Source organism: Paroedura picta, chromosome 5 (genome assembly GCF_049243985.1).
Source record: "Paroedura picta isolate Pp20150507F chromosome 5, Ppicta_v3.0, whole genome shotgun sequence".
In the NCBI taxonomy this organism is placed as follows: Eukaryota; Metazoa; Chordata; class Lepidosauria; order Squamata; family Gekkonidae; genus Paroedura; species Paroedura picta.
In genome coordinates, this window is record NC_135373.1 from 90,978,131 (window position 1) to 90,992,415 (window position 14,285).

At 41.2% G+C, this 14,285-nt stretch overlaps 1 protein-coding gene across 5 annotated transcripts in view; it reads right to left on the reverse strand.

Moving 5' to 3' along the window:
* KITLG (KIT ligand) overlaps positions 1 to 14,285 on the reverse strand; it is a 76,762-nt gene that overhangs the window by 13,369 nt on the left and 49,108 nt on the right. For all 5 annotated transcript variants that reach the window (XM_077338995.1, XM_077338998.1, XM_077338997.1 and 2 more), the window contains 3 exons: positions 8,346 to 8,522; positions 7,525 to 7,687; positions 6,922 to 7,005 (listed from right to left, as the gene is read on the reverse strand). In XM_077338995.1, the coding sequence (XP_077195110.1) occupies positions 6,922 to 7,005; positions 7,525 to 7,687; positions 8,346 to 8,522 (424 nt within the window). The remainder of the gene's footprint in view (positions 1 to 6,921; positions 7,006 to 7,524; positions 7,688 to 8,345; positions 8,523 to 14,285) is intronic.

The window sequence follows — 14,285 nt, forward strand, 5'->3', positions numbered from 1 at the left end:
GCATCTCCAACAATCTCCATTTCTGGGCCCATTCTGCACATGTAAGATAAAACACTTTCAATGAACTTCAGAAGAAGTTTGTCCTGTTCCACACTGGAAAATCCAGCTGCAAAAGTACCTTGCAAGTGCATTATCCAATGTGCGCAGGATGGGTCCTGGTCAGATTGCTGCTAGATGGTGAGAAGTTACTTTTTGTTTTCCTTTCTGGTTACTTTACATATTAATAGAGTGTTATATGGAAGGCTGAGCTGCATGACTGCAACAGCTTCCATGCGGAGAAACCAGCGGATACCAGTGGGGCCTCCTCAGTTCTTACAGATCTGCAAAAATACTGGTAGGCCTACACCTTCTTGCTGGACATTTCAGAAAGTCTTCTGATCATTTGAATTTGTTGCTGCAGAGGGTTTAGCCAAACATGTATGATATTATATTTTAGGGCTGCCATTTCCTGGATCAGAAATATCTGGAGATTTTGGGAGCCTGAGGAGGGTGGAGTTTGGTGATGGGAGGTACTTCATTGGGATATAATGCCACAGAGTCCATCTCCCAAAGTGGCCATTTTCTTCAGGTGAACTGATCTCTGTTGTCTGAGAGCAGTTCTAATTCAAGGAGATCTCCAACAACTAGCTATTATATTTTTGACTCCTGATTATATTTTGTAGACAAACAAATGAGAGTTCCTAACCAACTTCAAACCGGGAAACAAGATAATAAGTATCCAAAAGTTCCAGTACAATAAGCTACAAGTTATTCACCATTTCAGTTCTTGTTGAAAGACCGTCAGCTGCATTTTATAGATTTTATTTCCCACTTGTCTTCTGACTCCAACATCTTGTCCAGTCTAGTTCAAACCACATTTTGAGCTTCACTGCAAACAGTGCCTTACAATGCTAGGGCACCGTTTTTCAAGCTGTCTTATTTAAATCTTGTTTTTTAGTCAGATTTATAGCCAACATTGTTTGAACTTTGTTAGGCCCTGCAGGTGTGCCAACTCTAAAGAGAAATTTTAGTCAAGCAGAAAAGATACTTCATGCTTACATAATTGGCAAGTGATTTTTTTTAAACCCTGTTCTTGCAAATAGAGTGCATAAAAGAAACACTCTGGGAAAGTAGCATCTTATTGGCTAATATGTCTTCTGTTCTTATTTATTTTGCTTATTTATTTTGCTTCATAATAATATTATTGTTTCTGTTTTCATGCAATTCAGATTAAAGACCTAGTACACTGGAACATTTAAAAGAGTCCAGCATTGCATTTCCAGAACTTGGCCAGTTATGTGCTTCCAAAAAGCCCAGCAGCAGATATGAACTGACTTCACCTGCAGTTTGTCCATAAGCAATCGCTTGTCATGGTTAATAGCTACTGATCATGACTTTCTCTAACCCCTCTTAATAGCAGAGGGATTTAGTGAAGTTAGTATGTTAGTGAAATGTGAAAGTCTATTACATAAAAGTTCTTTTCTCTGTCATGAATCTACCATATATATTATATATTGTTAAACATTTATTGGTTGATATGACCATATATAGTTATGTTTATTGGCCTCCCAAAATGGCCAATGATGGGCCTGCAGGGTGTGGGAAGGGGAAGGCCCTTGGGTGCGCATATACACTGCTATGCTTTCCAGCCATATTCTGCATGAACTTGTCACTTCTGGGGTTTCTCAAAGCCTGTAGAATGTTTAAGGGCTTTCACAATGGTAAAAGAGTTGAGAAAGGCTTTTTCCCATACCAGTTTTTAATTGCCTGTCTCTGTTTTATCAATAGTTTTTATGCCATCCAGGGGCCTTTTAATGGTAATTTTTTAATACTGTGACATTGTTTTAATTGTAAGATGCCTCTGAAGACTTGATATAGAAGTATCCTAAATAAATAAATCATAACCATATCAAACATCTCCAAACCAGCTTGGTGTAGTAGTGTAGAGCCAGCATGATGTAGTGGTTAGGAGTGCAGACTTCTAATCTGCTGAGCTGGGTTTGATTTCCCGGTCCCCCACATGCAACCAGCTGGGTGACCGTGGGATCGCCACAGCACTGATAAAGCTGTTCTGATCCAGCAGCAATATCAGGGCTCTCTCAGCCTCACCTACCTCATAGGGTGTCTATTGTGGGGAGAGGAAAGAGAAGGCAAATGTAAGCCACTTTGAGACTCCTTCAGGTAGAGAAAAGCAGCATATAAGAACCAACTCTTCTTCTTCTTCAGACAAACATGCATTTCAAATCTAAAGCTTTAAAATTTAGCTGTAATCTGCTAAAATTAAAACATTTTTGTAGGGGCAGAAGATGGAAAACAATAGTAGTTATAAGTAATACATATCATGTCAGAAGTTCAAGACAATGCAAAATCTACATAGCCATATGAAGAAAAAGAAGATGAGCTGGTCCTTATATAGCAGTTTTCTCTACCCAAAGGAGTATCAAAACAGCTTACAGTTGCCTTCCCTTTCCCCTCTCCACAACAGACACCCTGTGAGGTGGGTGAGGCTGAGAGAGCCCTGATATCACTGCTCGGTCAGGACAGCTTTATCTGTGCTGTGGTGAGCCCAAGGTCACCCAACTAGCTGCATGTGTGGGACTGCAGAATCAAACCTGGCTCACCAGATTAGAAATCCGCACTCCTAACCACAACAACTAACTACACTGGAAAATGATGGTCATATAACTAAGTCACTTTCATATAACTAAGTCCACTTCCTCTCTCTTTCTTAGTGAAAGAGGGTCTAAAATAAGTATGCATGATGCCCACATATGATTTTATGTTCTACATTGCTCACAGTGAACATGCTTGTGCATTTATTTATCAAGATTTTCCATATATTTATCAGGACAGATATCAAATGTGAATATTATGCATCTTTCAAAATAGACATCTACAGCGATAGTCTGCTTTTGATGATAAAATATAGAATATCAATCTTGTTAACTATGCTGATGAAACAAAACTAAAAGGTCAACAGTGACCTTTCTAATAACATGTTTATATACCTCCATGTCCTTAAAGAAAATCATAACATCAGTGTACAGACTGGAGCAAGATCTTTTGGAATTACCTCTTTAGACAACTCTCATAGAATAGATTTGAGTGGGTAGGTGTGTTGGTCTGAAGCAGCACAACAAAACAAAATCAGAGTTCAGTGGCACTTTTAAGACCATCAAAGGTTTATTCAAGGCGTGAACTTTTGAGTGCAAGTCTGAGGAAGTGTGCTTGCACTCGAAAGCTCACATCTTTAATAAATTTTTGTTGATCTTAAAGGTGCCACTGGATTTTCATAGAATAGTCTTCAAGAGAAGTTATGACATCTAAAAAAATAGGCCGAATTATATTTCCAAATTAAGTTGCATTTAATCATAGAAGGGGCAATTAATAAGGTGTGTTGCTGAAAAAAGCACACATTAATTATCATGCTTTGCATGTGTTACTGAGGGATTTGCTCCAAATTAATTGAAATAAGATCGTTATCTATACAACTTCAATTAATTTCTCACCTTCCCAGTAATTTTCAGTGCAATCTTAATCAGAAATACACCTTCTAAATCTTTTGAAGTCAATAGACTTGCCAGGGTGTAACTCTGTTCAGGATAGCATTGTTGATCCTATAGTTTTAAAAACTGGGCAAACGAACAAAGGAGCAATACAAATTCAATTTGCTGGCAACTGTAAATGCACAAATGTGAGGAATCTTAATGGCTGTGATAACAAAGATCTTTTTTCCAACCATCAGACACATCAAAGCCCTCTCTGAAAGCACATAATCATGTTGGTGTTCTCTGAAAGGAAGTGTGTCAAATTAGAGAACTGTCACTAAATGATAGCCCAACCAAACCTTTGAATTATCTACTAAACAAAGCCTGTAATTCAGAGGTTAATGGGAAAGAAATATAAACAAGTGGGGAAGGACTTGTGGGGGGGGATCTCTTTTCCCCTCCCCTCTCCTTCCCTCTATCTGTTCCCTAGCAACCACCATAGCCTCTCTGGATCGAGTATGGGCTGGATTGAGTTACCCAGTGAGGAACCCACAAAGACTTGTGGGGGTACCTAATTTTATACTATATCCACTTTTCCACATTATTTCTTCTTTCCCTCCTCCTAGCAATCTCCACACCCTTACCTTTCCCTACTTTTCCTTGCTTTTCTCCCTCCATCTACTCACCCACCAATCTGCTGTCCAATTCATCAATATTTATTATTTATCACTTTTTCCAAAATGGGAACCCAAAGCACCTTACAGTCTCTTCTCACATCTTACAGGTTAGGCTCAGAATACGTAACTGGCCTAAGGTTACCTACTCTGAATCTGCATGGAGCTTTTATTCCAATCCCAAATTGATTCAATCCTTGCCATCTACACTGAATGTGATTTCCATTTTGATTTGGGGCAATTTAAATTTTCCCTCTGCAACAAGCATGATTGATCCGGAGTGACCCTACCTTCCCCCCTGATATCCTGGAGTGGATATAACCCTAGACATTTGAATAATCGGCATGAGTAAACATGAAGCTGTCTGCTTTCCCCAAAATAGCTTGCTGCCAAGCCTCCAACGCTGTAAAAAAGCCTTGATTGGCCAGCACATCAGTTCAATGGCTTCCTCATTCCCAGGTTGCACGGCTTCCCTTAAAGGATAAATCATGCAAGTTGTGTGGCAGCAAATTGACAAAGTTGATCCTCCCACAAAGGCCAAAATAAACCTGGAAAGTGTCCTGTCTCCTCCCCCTGCCTTTTATTGACAAAAAACGAGGCTTCAGTTGGCAGTTCTGTATTTGTTGCCTAGCAACAGCCACATATTCCTCCCTTAAAGTTACAAGTCCTATTTCTATTATTTTATTGGATTTTATCCCACCCCCATGTATTCCTTTCATTTTTATGCAAACCTGGGGAGAGAGGTCCAAAATTTTGGCTATACAGAATAGCTGCATATCTTTAACTGCTCCTGCGGAGCGGAATAAATAAAAGAGTAAGCCCTAAGGGGGAGGAGAAAGGGCTAACACTGTCCAGGATAAAAACTCGGAGGGCCCAATCAGGAGCCGCAAAGTGGCTCCTGATTGGGCTCTCCGAGTGTCACTCCAGGGCCAAATGGCCAATGGGGAGCCACGCAAAGCCCGACTCCCCATTGGCCGCTTGGCCCAGCCTCGTCTTGCCTGCCCGGGGACTCACCGCACACAAGGAGAAGCAGCCTTCCCTGACAGTGAGTACTCCCACTGGCTTCCCCTTGCCCAGACACACACACACACACACACACACACACACACAACCCCCCTGGCTGCCCCCCCCATCATGCCGCTGCTGCTTCCCCGTGCCCAGATGCACACACACACACACATGTACAGACACACCAGCGATCACCCCGCCGCGCTCTCCCACCCCCCTCCACCCCACACATCCATGCACACACTCCTCTCTATCCCCCCTCTTTCCTCGCCACCTCACCCTCCCGATTCACCCCCCTGCGATTCCCCCCACCCTTCATGCACACTCTGTCCCCTCCCCTTTCACCTACCTCTCTGCCTGCCTTTCTTTCTTCCTTCTTACTTCCTGACTTCTTCTATTTCTCCATCTCCTTCCTGTCTCTCTGTCTTTCCCTCTCACTTGCTTCCTGCCTCCTTTAATTCCTTTCTTTCTCCCTTCTACACATCCCTTCAACAACCCCTTGCCTTTTTTTCTCCCTTCCATACCTCCTTTCCTCTTCTTCCTTCTTTCCCTACAGTCTGCCTCCCCATTCTCTAGTGCCCGCTGTCTTTCTTCTACAGTGGGCTTAATTTCTAGTATTACATATTGTAAATAGCAGATTCTAAAGTAGCTGTACTTGTCCTGTTCATTGATTATTGTCAAATTAATAAGATAAATTATATATGTCTCAAAATTAGATCCATGAATCACCAACAACCCTCCATATATACTTTTAAATATACATTTATTTTCAAAAATGCCAACCAGCTTTTCCATCACACTGAACCTTCAAGATTGTGGACAAATTCTCTTTAAAACAATATACAATGCCAGTACACATGTAGCTAAGAGTAGGGGATGGCAAAAAAAATTGTTGTTGTTTGATTCAGATCTATTGGATCTGGGAAATTTATATTCCAAAAATCCTGGATCCCAATACTAGTTTGGTATTGGGATCCAAGATTTTTCAAAAATCCCAATTTTTTTAGGATCCAATAGATCCGAGAAGGAAAAAAAGCCATCTGGATAGGCTTCTCCTGCAACCCAGTTTAAACCACGCTGCAGGAGAAACTGTCCTCCAGATTAGACCTGGCTGGGAGGACTTCTGCTGTATAGTTTAAACCCCAGGTTCTGTGTGCCACATGGATGTCTTCACAAATGGTGAGTTCAACCTCCCAAAGAAGATTCTCCCAACCTCCATTGTTTCCAATGGAGGAGTAAAGGCATTTAAAGGGAGCTGATCCTGCTTGGAGAGTTTTTACCACAGACTCTGCTGTGGTTCTGTTGGGCAGCCCAGTTTAAACCAGACTACCCAATAGAGCCTGCCAAGTGAACACTGAATGCATTTAAAGGGCTCGCTGTCCCCTTAAACATTCTATCTCACAAAGTGGCCAATCAGTTACTCTGGACGGTTGACAACAGGACATGGAGTGTGTGGCCTTTTCATGACATTGCTTTCTAGACTGAGTTTCAGAGGTTTACTGCCTCTGAATACAGAAATTCCCTTTAGTTATCATGGAGCCTTTGAAGGTCCTTTCCCCCATGAATCTATCTTACCCCCTTTTAAAGCCATCTATGCTACAGACATCAATTTACTGCTAATTATATTTCTGCCCTATTACTAATACCAATTATGAATGATCATCTTGAACAATTATTGATGTTTATTCTTTCCATTTTGTTCCTAAATAAAGAAATCCTTCACACTTGATCAGCCAACGGGCCACGATGGTAAGACAAGCTTTTGCACTTACTGTTGCTGTTATCACCACTGCTCTCATTCCGAAGGGAGCTAGCGGCAACGGGAGGTAACAAAAATGGCTTGGTGACTCTTGACTCTATGACAAAAAGAGAATGCATTGGCCATCTTTACTTTGGTAAATGGAGATAATTACTAAATACTGCAACAAGGTACAAAATATGTGTAAGACTGATCCATAGTTAGAAATAACAACAGGTTTTAGCTTTCTTGTTCAACCTGATCATGATTATTCATTCAATTTCATGAACAAAACATGACTACCCCCCAGATGTGTTCAAGTTCATCTCCTGCCTTCCAGGCCTGCTTAATCTCTTTATAATATGCCAGAGTGACTATCAATTTATTAGAACTGGTTGTCAAAGTTCAGCAGCTAGCTATAACAGTGAGAGAGATCTGTGACTATATTTAATGTATTGTTACTATATATGACAGATTATAAAGAACTGACATGACATGTTAAATTATGAGAATTTCTGCCAGCTAAGGATGTTTGCTTTTTGTATTACTTTAAATGTTTTATTGAGCATTTTTAATTCACGTCCTTTGCATATATGACTCCAGTTGAGGAGATTTTCATATGGAAAAGAACTCTTACCATTTTGGGGTATTTGTGTAGTTGAAAGAAGAACACACTCATTCTGTTGTGGTTTATTTGCAATGGCTTTATAGACTTCAATGGTTTTATAAAAATGCCTGAAGAAGTCTTCTGGGAAGAGTCGCTCTTCTTTATAAAGATAATCACTTTGTTTTCTAAAATTCTATAAAAATTCAAAAAAATTTTTTTTAAAGAAAGTACACTCTATATGGCTAACAAAACCCATTTCTTAAATACTATTCATTTTTCAGATAAGTCAAATATGGTCTATGACAGTCTTCACGCACTTACAAAAATTTTAGTTGGTGGTGTCCATCCCTTCCCCAAATCAGGCATATTAGCTTTACCCCATAGGCACAGAATTTACACACATGCAAAACTTCCCCTACCAACATGTTCTGCCTATGTATATTCAATGTAATGAGGGCATAAATGCTACAATCATGAAAATGAATGGGTTGAGACTGTTTCCTAATGCTCATGTTCAGTGTCTAAACCCATACATTTCCATGACTGTACTTTTTATGCTCTCATTACACTGAATATACATAGGCAGAGTATAAAGTCAATAAAGTCAATATATGGGACTGGTGAACTCAGTCTTTCTTCTCATCTTAGGACATTTCCATATACACACAAGGCAGTGGGAAGACGCACAAGAGTGTTTTTACCATAAGGATAAGAAGCTATACAAAGGGCTTGAGGGGAAAAACCCTGGTATAATCTTGGAGTCAAGACATAATAATAGTTGTGGAGGAGACATAATAATCCACACATCCAATATTATAAACAAAAGGGAAAATCAGTGTTAATATCATTACCTTATTTTTAGGAGACAGACATGCCATTATATCATTGATGATCCTTGTGAGATTATTGATGATTGAATAATTACTTAAGACATCTGACATATCTGAAATTTTTTTAAATTTCTGGAGGAGATTATTCAGACTCTTTGTCAATTCAGGGACCATCAAATGCAACCAACAATGATTAGGCTGTCAAGGATGATAAAAACGTGTAAAATTACATTCCAAACAAAACAACTGTTTAAGTAATTTAAGTATGTAAAAGTAGATTAACACGTTGTTTCCAATCAGTATTAGCTTGCACTTTGTTGAATTGAAATTCAGCTTTCATTAGGTAACCTGCTGTTTTCTTGTGTCCTTTTGCAATTCCTGACAACTCTTCTTAACATAACTAGGTCAGCCATGACTGTCAACAGATGCTACCATTTCTGCTTTTCCTTGTATGCCAATATGAGGACTGGCAAAAATCACAGCTAGTTTTATGTTTTATAGTTTATATTTACTATGCTAGAATCTATTCCATAGTCTTGCTATTATTTTTTTTAAAAACAACCAGATTAATTATTATATATTATATTCTTAACTTATTCTTCCAATGAAGGAAAACTCATTCACCATTTAGTTGTAAGTAAGTAAGATTAATGTTGTAAAGCTCCTAGCTGATCAAAACTTTCCATGACTTGAGGTGAGGGTTGCCAGCTGCTTCCATGATGCCAACAAAGGAGGGGGTGTTCTCCAGGAGCTCTCTGTGACACTGACTGCATGGGGGCATTATGGCGCACTGCCCCCTGGTTTTTTGGCTTGGGGATAGTTGCCCTGATTTTTTCCACAACTGCATGGGGAGCCTTTGGTCTGCTTTGCCTCCAGGAATTTATGTGTACAGGATAGCCAAGGAATAGGAAGTCAAAACTTCCCACTGTTTGTTTTACTTGTCACTGATTGTCATGTGGTGAAAACTCCCAAATTACCTTCCAGTGTAATTTGAGTGCCCCCCTTTCAAGTCTGAAATATTTTTAAAAAAAACTGCCATGATTTCAATGTAATGAAAAATCATTACAAAACAAACAAGGGAATAAAAAAGTGAGCTGTCTTATCATGCTATTCAAACACACACACATGCAGACTGTCCCCAATCATTACAGAATCATGACAAAAAAAAAAAAAAAGGAGGAAAGGTACTGACCAAAACTGGTGGTGGGTGGGGGTTGTTATTTTGTTACTTTGGAATCATGATGTAATGTGATGGTTAAAAAAAATTGCAAGGGTAGATGACAGAAGTGACACTTGGGTAGAGGGAGGAACAATGCCCGACTGGAGATGGCCCAAGTTTTCCCCCTTACACACTGCCCAGTACTGACATACACACCGATGGATCCCAGGGCATTCCCTTGCTTTGGGGCAATTTAGGGCCCAAAGTTGGTCCAGGCCTGGCCTGGGCCCGATACTATGCAAAAGCAGGAATGAGTCTTTATCGCAAACAGTGATCGCAGCCTAATCCCTCATGTGGAAGGTGTCTGGGAGCTCCTGGAGCGATGATATCACACAGACACACTGTGGGAGCCTCACACTTACCCGAACCCTGGAAGAGCATCTGGCATGCTGATATTATGTGGAAGTAACGTTGGTACATCAGAGATGTCAGAGGGCAATGCTGTAGCTTTTGGGAAAACATTGTGGTAATGAACCTAATTTACCATAGTGTTTTGTCCCCCCAAAAAATCATTCCCCCTTGATGGACCCAGCATGCTGACATGATTTCTGGGTGATGTCAGTATGCCAGACGCTCTTCCTGGTCCCAGTGAGTGCACAGGAGAGTGTGGGCAGCAGGCAAGGACAGCTATGAAAGCAGTTGATTTGGGAGGGATTTCCCCATAGTTTCTGAAAATCTACAGCAGGGGGAACCACACCAAAATTTGGGTTCTCGTGGCTTCAGCTGGGACTGGCAATCCTACTTACACCTCTTATGCACATTCCCCCCAAAATCCAGTGAAGGAAGTTAATCTGAGAAGGAATACCAGGCTCAAGGTCATTCAATGAGCTTCATGATTCAACCTAGTCATCTTCAATCAAATTACAAGACTAACAATGCTATCTCAATCAGAGTCACACCCTTCCACATCTACCATATACTATAGGCCGGTGGTCCCCAATCCCCGGGCCAGGGACCGGTACTGGTCCATGGATCAGTCAGTACCGGGCCGCAGCTCCTCCTCGTCCTCCTCCCTGGCTGCTGCCTTGGGGGCTGCCCTGCCACTCTGCCGCCGGCTCACCTTTAGTGCTCTCCAGTGACTGCCATGGCTGGGGCTCCCCCCTCAGCATGGCACTGCACAGCTGCTGCTAGCAGCGCCCCCCAGCAGGCGGTGGGAAGTCAGGGTCACTGGTGGGAAAGCAAGTGGAGCAGGGGCTCATGCGGTGGTGATGTCCCTCGGCAAAAGACTACCCTCTCCCCGGGCCTCAGTAAAATTGTCAAGCGTTGACCGGTCCCCAGTGATAAAAAGGTTGGGGGTCACTGCTATAGGCAATACATTCAGATGGGTATAAGTCTATTTAGGATTGCTTCCAAAGTCCACTATCCTTTACAGCCAAAAGGATATCTCTCCCCAGGGATATGCATCTTTCACTTTCCTTTGTTGTCTTCTGCCTGTGAAGGAAAACTTTTACAATTTTGTTTGGCATACCCCCAATAACTGTAACTAGCCTTCCTCCCTGGCTCTGGTGTTATGTGTATTGATATATTTTTCATTGAATTACATTATTTTAAATAACTTTTGTTTAAATGCTGATATGTCTTTAAAAGTGTATGTACCCTATTTGGGTGGAAAGGTGGCACATAAATATTTTGAAAAATAAGAGTGGGGGAATAAGCTCCCAGAAGAGCTGAGGGCCCTGACAGAGCTATCTAGGTTCCGCAGGGCCAGCAAGACAGAGCTCTTCCACTAGGCATTTGGTTGAGGCCGGGGGGGGAGGGGTGACCAGAGTTCTGTGGGTCCCGCCCTATTATAGCTTTATGATCAGATCTCCCAGATTTATATCATCTAGGACCACCTGCATAAGTCTTAAGGCTGGAACAGCAGAGCTGGAATTGGGAGAATTAGAGAAGTTATTCCACCATCTTATTGTAATTGTTTCTTATGGGGTTTTAGAGGTTGTATTGTGATTTTATTGATTTTATATTTTGTAAACTGCCACGAGATGGCTGTTGTCAAAAGTGGCAGTATATAAATTGAAATAAATAAATAAACAAAGAATTACTTGTCAGTGAGCATACTTCATTAGGCTTTTTGTCACAGTGACCCTCGCCCTCCCCCCCCCCCAAAATTGGCAGTTTCTTATTTTCTTTTAACAACCCTAAATACTCTACCAAAAGTAATTTTGAATATATTACAACCATACTGTATACCTTTTATATATCTATGAAAAAGTTCCAACCCCAGTGTAATTCTAGGACTGAATGAATGCTACAATCCTGTTCTTTATCCACTTCCCTCACATCAATATTGATCTTCATTCAGTGCAGAATGGATCGAGGCAAATCACTGTGTATTTTGATGGACACTGTTGTCAGATTACTGATAATATGCAGTATCAGATGAAAAAGTGCAGTATTTAAAAGAGGGCTCCTCAGAAACTAGCAAAAATTATTCCAGCAGAAGCGTCATGAGTCATAGCTAACATACAAGGCAGTATGAAATAAATTAGCACTGCAAAGGGGCTTTATGAATGACTATTTCTAGTATTAGATGAATTCCAGCTCTTGTCAGAGTAATTCAGATGTCCCAACATCCATGTGTTCTTCATTAAAACACAGAATATCAGCGTGAGAAGATTTCACCACAAGTAGGAAAACAACAAGTTGTTCCATGAGAACAGATGGGAAATTTTAGGAAGCCTGTTGTGTCTGGAGGGTCACCTAGCTGTCCAGACATGGAGAGAATGGATTAATCTGGATGGGCTGCCACAAATTAGCACAAGACAAGCAGTACTTCCTGTCTGCAGAATGCAGCCTCTATTGGTAGCAGGCGGCCTGGAGACTCCCCCAGTACCCGTGAATATATATTCAGTTCTATCCGAAGCAGACTTACACCCTTCTGAGATCACTGACTAATAGACTTTAGAAGGGTGCATTTTGTTTATGACTAGACTGATAGTTTAGCAATAGGCTGCCCAAAGTAATATCATTGTCTGTTAATGCAAAGAATTCCATTTTATTTGAATGAATGTTGGAAAAGACATCTTTCCCAGAAATCCGAAGATCAAATTGAAAAATTTTTTTTGGGGGGGGGGGGGCGGGCAGGAGGTAGGATGGGATTCAACACATAAGAACCATTTGACAGAGGAGTTGATATGTAGAAATGCTGTTATCTGGGATCATTCCAGCAAAGTAACTATATAACTTTCTTTTTGTGCTTTAAAGCCAGGATTTTTTGTTTCCCCTATTCTTCTGCTGTATAAAAAGAGGGAACCAAATTATGCAACTTGTGCTGGATGATAAACAGGAAAATATTCATTTGAAGTAGCTCCAGGGATGGAGTTCTTTATATTCCTTGTCTAGTCTTTGCACAGATAGGACTGGTAATTGATTTTTCTTGATACTGACTTCTCACAAGTGAGCTGGCCAGTTCAGGCTTTCTACAGGGTATTACATGGGTGGTTTCCTATGTTGTTGTTAGGTGTGAAGTCGTGTCCGACCTATCGCGACCCCATGGACAATGATCCTCCAGGCCTTCCTGTCCTCTACTATTCCCCGGAGTCCATTTAAGTTTGCACCGACTGCTTCAGTGACTCCATCCAGCCACCTCATTCTCTGTCGTCCCCTTCTTCTTTTGCCCTCCCAGGGAGTCCTTCCTTCTCATGAGGTGGCCAAAGTATTTTGAGTTTCATCTTCAGGATTTGGCCTTCTATGAAGCAGTCAGGGCTGATCTCCTCTAGGACTGACCGGTTTGTTCACCTTGCAGTACAAGGGACTTGCAAGAGTCTTCTCCAGCACCAGAGTTCAAAAGCCTCAGTTCTTTGATGCTCAGCCTTCCTTATGGTCAAACTTTCACAGCCATACATTGCAACTGGGAAGACCATAGCCTTGACTAGACGCACTTTTGTTGGCAGGGTGATGTCTCTGCTTTTTAGGATGCTGTCTAGATTTGCCATAGCTTTCCTCCCCAGGAGCAAGCGTCTTTTAATTTCTTTGCTGCAGTCCCCATCTGCAGTGATCTTGGAGCCCAGGAAAATGGAGCCCATACAAAGGTTGGATAAACATTTTTCTGCTTTAGGATGCTCTGGGCTGATCCTGCATTGAGCAAGGGGTTGGACTAGATGGCCTGTGTGGCCCCTTCCAACTCTATGATTCTATGATTCCATGAAAATAAAATCTGTCACTACCTCCATTTCTTCCCCATCTATTTGCCAGGAATTGAGAGGGCCGGATGCCATGATCTTCATTTTCTTGATGTTGAGTTTCAAGCCAACTTTTGCACTCTCCTCCTTCACCCGCATCCAGAGGCTCCGCATACAAGTTAAATAGGCAAGGCAACAGTATACAGCCTTGCCGAACTCCTTTTTCAATTTTGAACCAATCAATGATTCCATGCCCGGTTCTCACTGTTGCTTCTTGACCTGCATATAGGTTTCTCAAGAGGCAGATAAGATGCTCTGGTATTCCCATCTCTTTAACAACTTACCACAATGATAAATAATAAATAGGAAACAAGTTCTTATCCAGGTGTTCTGTGTAACAATGAGTAATAATTATCCCACTGTTTCCAATTATAATGTGTTTTCCTATAATGATCAACACTGTTGAACACAGGATAAATTATTTGCTTGCATTCAGCCATGAAAAAAGGCGACTGAGAAGAATATTACTTTTCCACAGCTTCCCACCCCATCTACAATCATCCTTATGTCATCATCTGCTGTTTGCTGTATTGTTTAAGTGCACCTAACATTAACATTTCA